The sequence below is a fragment of the Actinia tenebrosa genome, unplaced genomic scaffold (genome assembly GCF_029948245.1).
Source record: "Actinia tenebrosa isolate PJP-AT-01 unplaced genomic scaffold, QUT_ActTen_1.0 PGA_scaffold10__47_contigs__length_13832649, whole genome shotgun sequence".
In the NCBI taxonomy this organism is placed as follows: domain Eukaryota; kingdom Metazoa; phylum Cnidaria; class Anthozoa; order Actiniaria; family Actiniidae; genus Actinia; species Actinia tenebrosa.
Genome location: NW_028292570.1, coordinates 5,442,788 through 5,451,214, shown reverse-complemented (window position 1 = coordinate 5,451,214; position 8,427 = coordinate 5,442,788). Strand labels below are relative to the sequence as shown.

Sequence of the window (8,427 nt, the reverse complement as noted above, 5' to 3'; positions counted from 1 at the left end):
TGTAAAAAATGATGCTAACTCGTCGAGCTTGTAGACTCTATCAACTTGGGCTGTGGAGTGTTCTGACTTCAGATCGTGTCATTCGAAATGAAGCAAAAGAGAGAGAGAGAGATTATGGAAAGATTGGAATACGAATGCCAAATATCAATGAAAAGTTGACAAAATAGCTGAGTAGCATGTACATTGTGTTGTAATCTGTGAAGACTAAAACACAGACGTTAGTAATAGTCCAGTTAAAAAGCAAAAGCAATCGAGCCTTTCCATACACCACATGTTAAAAACGGCGTTGTCGGATTACGCCAATTACGCTCATCCAGGTATTTAGGTAATTGCTATCGTGGCAGTATAAGCATGACCAGTCTGACTTTATTCTTTACTTGACTCTGAAGATGACTTCCGCTCATGTTGTCGAAACGTCAGTAACATCAAACAGTCCTCAGGACTACATCCACCCGGATGATCATAATACTTCGATATAAAACTCATTCACCTGGGTTCAGACCGTTCTATACAATATGAAAAGATTTAAAAACCATTGAAGTTAAGACCGAAAGGTGTTCTGGGTAAACAATTAGTGGGGCTAATATAATGCGTATTGCAGTTTTGCAGCACTCGAAGAAGATTCTTGTTTTGCGTTAGCCTAATTGGTCTATGAGATCATCTCATCCAGTCAAACCGTTCGTCAAAGACAATCACTAATACTATCCTACCATAGTCACATCACGTGTGCTGAAGTGAATATATTATTTGATTTGCAGGCTTTTGTTCAATACTCAACTTAGTACTCCACTACTGCTGTGGAATTTGAACCCAAATGTATCATTCGTTGTGTAAGTTTTTGTATGTTTTTGTATAGGCCGATCTTACTGCGCATGCGCATGAAGTTGGATGGCAAAAAGCAATCCAACATGGCGGGCTCAGAAGCTAATACGAAAATAAGCGGAAAAAATGCCCTTTGTCTCAAAACTCTTAGTCCTGAAGAACTAATAACGTTCAAGGAAAAGCTACCAGTTACCGTTGGACCAGATCAAGCACTTCCATTGCACTTATTGACAATAGAATCCGTGACAACAGTTGATAACGACAGCGACAGCGACAGCGACAGCGACAGCGACAGCGACAGCGACAGCGACAGCGACAGCGACAGCGACAGCGACAGCGACAGCGACAGCGACAGCGACAGCGACAGCGACAGCGACAGCGACAGCGACAGCGACAGCGACAGCGATAATAATCATTTGTATGCATCAAAAGACAAAATATTCCCTTCCTTCTTGTCATGCAGAATGGAAAATCTAAAGAAAAATGATTTGAAGTTTCTTGTTTATGCTAACTACAAAATCATGCAAAGTATGGGATACTTATGCGGCAAGTATGATTTACAATGCGAACCCTGCTACAGTGGATATTTCATTCATATTATCAATGATGACTTGCGATACTGTGTTAAATGCCCAGCAGGTGAGCACAAAACGATAAAGTACGTCGACGATGCTGCGGCCATCACGTGATGGCAGCCATGACAGGAGGCACAACAATAGTCTTTGGTAACTGGATTATTTTTCGTGCTAATCAGATCAGACCAGCTTCAATTGTTCCTGCCTCCTGTCATGGCTGCCATCACGTGATGGTGCAAAGCCTCTCTATATATAGTTTCGTGTGTTCGTCTTTCTTTTCTGGGTAAAGGTGATCGATTTGCCGTCTTAATTCATCTTTCGTTGTATTCTCTTGTGGTGAGATGTTAATAGCAATCGACGTCATTATTGTACCAAAGCTTTATTTGCCCCCTGAATACCCAATAATGCCTTGCAATCCAAGATGGCCGCTGTATCGTCAAAGTAGTCCATTAGCTGTTTTCAACCAGAAGCCCAATACCCGAAGCGTACATACGGATCCTCAGTCCCTCGAGAACAAGAGAACAAAGCTATAGCCGCCATGTTGGTAGAATGAATGAACCAGAAGAAATAATGAATAACTCTTCGTTATTTGCATTAATACGAATCTAAAAATAACCAGTCCGTGAAAATGAAAACTCTAGATAGGGGTACTAGTTGTATACTCGGGGAATGGCCTCTCGTTTCAACCTACATCATCATCCATCTAAAAGAATAATTTCAATTTATAATAAAATAAAAGCTTAATAATCTCATATATCGGTTAAAAAACCTACATATCCTGGCAAAATATCAAAGCTGTAGAGCATATGCCACATAGACTTGTGAAGTCCTTCAGTTTACTGTTCTAAATTGCTGTTTCGTAGGTGGATTTTACCAAGAGAGTGTCCCTCTCTAGTGTCCCTGATTAGTGTACTACTAGTGGTACGCTGGAAGACTGACACATTAATAAAGCTTATATATGTCAGTATGTATGCAAATAAATTATCACTTGAATTGTAGGTGGGTTTTACCAAGACGAGCTGGCTTACACAGGTGTCAAAGTGTACGGTCTGGGCTGCAAGCAGTGTCCACGTGGTACTTACGTCAAACCTGAAATGGTCCCAGGAAAATCCCAGTCAGACTGTAAATCTTGCCAACAAGGTACTGGAATGTTAATTAATTATTACCATCATCATCAACATCATTATTTTCATTATAAAAGACATATTTGCCTACAGACCTCGGGTTAATATTCTTTTTTTTTCTTTTTCCTCGAAGAGTGATTAAAAATACTTTTATGCATTGTACGGGATTTCTCAAACATGTTGTATATACAAAGACCACTGCCATAGTTGAGTACGCAAATCTCTGTGTTTATTCTTTGCACTATTAAATCTGGTAATGATCTGGTCAACTAGAATAAGTATGATCGATTAGTTAGCCTATTGCTGTGTTTACAATTGTTGTTTCTTATGGTAAAATGATTCACGAGGCGAAATACACAACAAAGGAATCAATTGTGCTACGGATTAAAACAGAAATACAATAAGGTTGAGGACTTACCAACGTTGGCAGGTCAGTTAAACAGTTCAACAAAGATATTAATCCAGAAAATCTAGTCTTACTTCAATCGAGTGATACACTATACTGAATTAAAAAGGTAGGACGCTAAGGGATTAAGTTAATCTCTTGTCGATCAAATAATTGGTAAATACGCTGATTACTATGGAAACAGCTACAGCATATATGAAAACAGCAAGATTCTATTTAACAATTTGACCTTTTGCTCACAATAAATGGATACAAACAATTGAAATTAGTTTGAAATGGTTTGTCTTTTTGGCTTTCAAACTAACCGTCACTTTTCGTTATTAGTGGTCTATCATTAATAGACCACTAGTAGCTCAGCCAATCGGCAATCAGAGCTCAAGATTTTTGATAGATAGTATGATTCGTGATGGATGGTATGTTTGAACTCAAATAATACAATGTTTGTATATATTTTTTTAATCTCAGGGACGGACCTTAAAAAACATGCAAAGTTTCGTGCGTGTGGTTGCCTTGTGGATCACTATCGCCTGGACCGATTTGGACCATGCTATGCATGTACAAAAGGTTATGTGTGTACCAATGAGGGCGTTAACCTAGCACCTGGATTCTACTGGGTTTGGGAAAGTAATGACACTTTACAAAACTACCTTGCCTTTAAAGATGACTTGAACATTACTGGAGAAAATTACAAAACAAGAAAATTCAAAGGAAAAGTTCCAGATCCTCACGCCTGCCCTTCTGCGCACACTTGCCTCGGAGGAAGCATGGCCTCGTGTGCCACAGGTTATACAGGACCTTTGTGTGCTGTTTGTAATAAGGGATACACTAACGTGATGGCACAATGTCGACCGTGTCCATCTCTTTCATGGGTCATAGCTCAAGCAGTTTTATTTGTGATATTCGTCGTCATACTCTTGGGACTCAGTATCTGGAAAACAAAGAAGGAATCAAAAGATATGACAGATCCATCAAGGTCGATTTCAGATATTTTTCTGGCAAGGCTTAAGATCATCATCGGTTTCTATCAAGTTTCTTCAGGCACGTTTGAATCGTTCTCGTATGTCAACTGGCCAGCACCCATTCTTATCGTTATGAAATACGCCAAAGCTGTTCAGTTGAACCTTCTACAAATAGTCCCCTTGAACTGTATCCATGACCAAATAAAAACAGATGCTTACACGTATTTCTTGACAAGTGTCGTCATAACAGTTGCTGTTGCAGTCACTGGCATCTTGCTGAACACTGTCATTACGTTCTACGCTAACAGGACATCCTTTTCTAGTACAAGAGAAAAACAGAGGAAATTCGCTGAATATAAACAGAGGAGTAACCGATGTTTGATCCTGATCCTTTTCATTACTTTCCCATCGACGTGCACCAGTGTCTTCCAGATGTTGCCTGCTGCATGTCACAGGATCTGCTCGTATGATGACCAGAACTGTAAATCATACCTCAAAGCTGATTACTCAGTACAGTGTGACACAGAAAAACATCAAATCTATGGGACCCTGAGCACAGTGACATTACTGTATTGCACTGGCTTACCATTGGCTCTCTTCTTGGTTCTCAAACGTGCACGAGGGAAAATAAAGAAAAACAGTGTCATCTTGAGCAGCCTTCGTTTTCTGTACGAAAACTACTCACCCAGCTGTTGGTTCTGGGAAATCTTAGAGCTGGTGCGAAAAATGTGTTTAAGCGCGATACTGATAATGATGAACGCTGAGAGCCGAACAAGTTTGGGTTTAACTGCAATGTTATCAGGTCTGTGTTCTGTTTCCTTTGCACTCTACAAGCCGATCGAAGACACGTTTGAGCACTGGTTACAACTAGTATCCCTGTTGGCAAGTTCTGTTAACTTTACTGTCGGGATGTTGATGAAATTCCCAAGGAAGATTCGTCGTCAGGAATTACAAGCACAGCTGATGAGCTTACAATTACAGTCATGCTGATCGGAACTAATGCTGCAGTGATCATCATCATTATAAGTGAGAACGACTATTCTAGCTTATATTGTAATCGTACTCATTATGAAATACTGGGTTTTCTTGCATAGTTGCTCTTTCTTTCTTTCTTTCTTTCTTTCTCTCTTTCTTTCTCTCTTTCTTTCTTTCTTTCTTTCTTTCTTTCTTTCTTTCTTTCCTTCCTTCCTTTTTTTTTCTTTCTTTCTTCTTTTCTTTTAATTTGTTGTTGTTGTTGGTGTTTTGTTTTTTGTTGTTGTTTTTTTTTTTCGTTTTTTCTGTTAATGTGTTAATTTTTCTCTAATTCATATAACCAATTATTTTAAAACTTCAACTTTCTAATTTTATCCTAATTATCAGCTCAATATCTGTCAAGTATCGTGGCTAAAATCAATAACTTGAAGAAAAATCCTCGATGTAACACATCGTGCTGTCTTGAGGTTCTTCAACTGGTCAGCGAAGCACATGGCGAAGTAACAGCCATTTGTAGTGAGCCGAGAATAATGAAGCAGGATACGAGCGGGAAAAATGACAATATCGAGACACTTGGCGATTGCCCCAGTAACATTCGGGACATTTTAGTCCAAGACAATGGACATGAACAAGATAAAGCTAATAATCAGGAAAGCAAGGCAATGGATACTAAATTTTAGGCAGGGGAGCTCGCCTCATCATCCAAACTATCTGCGCGTAGGAATTTTTTTTCTTTTTTTTTGCTTTTGTCAAGCATAAATTCATTTGATGTCGGAACTGATAAATAAACATTCCAGAGGACAGATTGGAAAAAAAATCTCTTCTCGTAAGATTGGTTTGCATGTCAAGCTTGCATAAATAGCTGTCGCTCAAAAACAAAATCAATATTACGTAGATTCAAGCTCGCGAGCTGGTTAACTTAGTCCAATACACCTTCTCGACTCGGGCGTAATGTTTTCCCATTTCAGACCTGGTGTCATTCCTTTGAGAATAAGATCTTTCGTTTGAGCTGTATCCATATTCATGTGTCTTCTCATGTGCAACTGTTAAACAAAGAAATGATACTCTATGGAATGACACGTGCTCTGAAATGGGAGAACAATTCGCTCGATCCGAGGTCTATTAATGACGAAAATTATAATTAATAACTTTTGATTACCAAGCCATACAAAAAGAATAGAATATCACATCCTCGCATATCAGAAAATATTTCTATTACATTAGAGGCAAATGTGGCGGGAAAAATTTGCTAGTACGCATTGGTGATCTTTCTATTTTTAATAGTTTGCAGCTAGTGATATCCCCAGTGACCTATCTAATCCGCGCAGCGTTAATATTCCTTTACTGCGGTTTTCCATATTCTTCGAACTCAGACATTTTAATGGTTTGTTGTGAAATTGTTTTTTTACTGCCGCCAGTCATTTGATTTGCTGATTTGTTGCTTGCCGGCTTATGCATGGCGTATTGCTTATTACATCAATTTTAATCAAACTTTGCAAGGCTCGAAAGACTGAAGCAGCTTTACCTGTTCGACAGCTATACAAGGAATAACTATAGCGTACACTATGTGTGATTTGTTTAATAAAGCATTGCGACGTTATCAATATAATTGCCAAATTAATTATACATTTTATATGGTATTAATATCATTAAGAATAGCGGTAGTACACCTTTTGCTGTTCATTAACCGCAAAGGAATATTCATTCAAGCGAAAAAGCATTATCATTAGCGCGAAGAGGCACACAATAACGCGAACGGAGTTTCAAGAGCGCGATGGAACATTCATTAAGGAATTTAGCATAACATTGGACAATCATGAATATGTTTGTGCAGGTTCATTAGCGTTTTCGAAGTTTCATTAGCGCCTTTGTGCAATCAATAGACAAAACCACACATTCAATAACGGTTTTTGGACATTCATTAGCGCAATACATTATTACTTTACTTTTTACACGGGAATTGTAGGATTTTAGCTTTCCTTACATTTTTTACAACCCATGAATATATCCACTCGGAGAGCTAAGAAAAAGATTGCTTCTTAGAGCGACTAAAAGAAACATAAATGTTATGACGCAACAAAAATGCATGCAGTGGTACAACCACATGCAAACCTATCTTCCCAGATGTATGAATAGAGAAGCAATTCAAGGATAAATACACTTCTTTCTTCAATACCTAACGCCATGTTTTCTTTGTAAAGAACGGTTATATTCATGGGTTGTAAAAAATGTAAAGAAAGCTAAAATCCTACAATTCCCGTGTAAAAAGTAAAGTAATAATGTATTGCGCTAATGAATGTCCAAAAACCGTTATTGAATGTGTGGTTTTGTCTATTGATTGCACAAAGGCGCTAATGAAACTTCGAAAACGCTAATGAACCTGCACAAACATATTCATGATTGTCCAATGTTATGCTAAATTCCTTAATGAATGTTCCATCGCGCTCTTGAAACTCCGTTCGCGTTATTGTGTGCCTCTTCGCGCTAATGATAATGCTTTTTCGCTAGGCTCGACAGTGGTTCGTACACTAGCGTTGGTGCTGCATCTGTCATCGCTGTGTAAACACACTGCCACCCCACCTTTCAAAATAATTGGATTAAGCGAGCAGACGAGAGAACAATGGCAAGCAGGCTAGTAGCCTACCCCGGGGCTCTATATGGAACTTAAGGTGAATTTGATTAACCATATTAACTCTGGACGGTTGAATATTACTGACGTAAGGAGCATCACGCGGTCGCGTTGTTGTTGGTATAGTACAAACAGAGTCAAGTACGGAACGGCCGTTAAAGAAGTAACGCTCATAGGCTATTCAAACCGTTTGACCTTTGGAATGAAAACGTCTGCATTATAACAGCGGACGAAGGAACACGGACACAAGATAAGTAAACAAGTATAACGTTGATTTAATTCAAATAATCGAAAGGGAAAAAAAACCTATAGAAATCCAACCACATTCGGTGTCCTAGTGCCCTTGGCTCAATACATCGATAGAAGTAGAGCAGAATATTTTTTTGAGAAGAAAAAGTCAAGACAACATTTTCCCCGACAAGCCTGTTTCGTGAATTGCTTCACTCTTCAGGGGATTTAATGATAAGAATATTCGTTACTATCATTTATATAGAAAAAGTATACATAATTAATTAGTGGATGTAGTTTAGCTGTTGCGTAGTAATGCTTTGTTTCTGTGGCGGCATGAAGATACAAGTTCGTTTCGCTTATTTAATGATGAGAGTTCCGGTCGATAGATTATTAGAAACTTTTCTTTAAGACAAAGGTTACATCTTTAGCTGGAGCTGTTGTAGGAGGAGCTTGAAGATAGGACGCGCCATAAAATGATATATAAATATATATCAATGAATGTCAAAGTTTTAGCGATCCGGTGTATATAATATAAATATGTATATATATATATCTAACCTGTTTTATGAAAAGGTAACCCCCCTTAACATGAGCTTGGTTAGGTGGTCAGAATTTCACACTGGAGTGCTTTGGAAGTGAAGGGTCATTTTTTGGTTTGGCGCGTTGTGCACACAACCCTAACTCCGCCCCCCTCCCCTCCCCACCACCG

At 38.7% G+C, this 8,427-nt stretch overlaps 2 protein-coding genes across 2 annotated transcripts; both read left to right on the top strand.

The window, feature by feature from the left end:
• The first annotated feature begins 1,286 nt into the window (after positions 1-1,286).
• Positions 1,287-4,850, top strand: LOC148912846 (putative leucine-rich repeat-containing protein DDB_G0281931). Its single transcript, XM_089026319.1, has 4 exons — positions 1,287-1,461; positions 2,397-2,537; positions 3,393-4,797; positions 4,832-4,850. Exons 1-4 carry the CDS (start codon positions 1,287-1,289, stop codon positions 4,848-4,850), a joined length of 1,740 nt encoding a protein of 579 aa, XP_088882445.1.
• On the top strand, positions 4,827-6,455 carry LOC148912845 (uncharacterized). The gene is made up of 2 exons (XM_089026630.1): positions 4,827-4,912; positions 5,246-6,455. Exons 1-2 carry the CDS (start codon positions 4,870-4,872, stop codon positions 5,536-5,538), a joined length of 336 nt encoding a protein of 111 aa, XP_088882756.1. The 5' UTR covers positions 4,827-4,869; the 3' UTR covers positions 5,539-6,455.
• Positions 6,456-8,427: the final 1,972 nt, after the last annotated feature.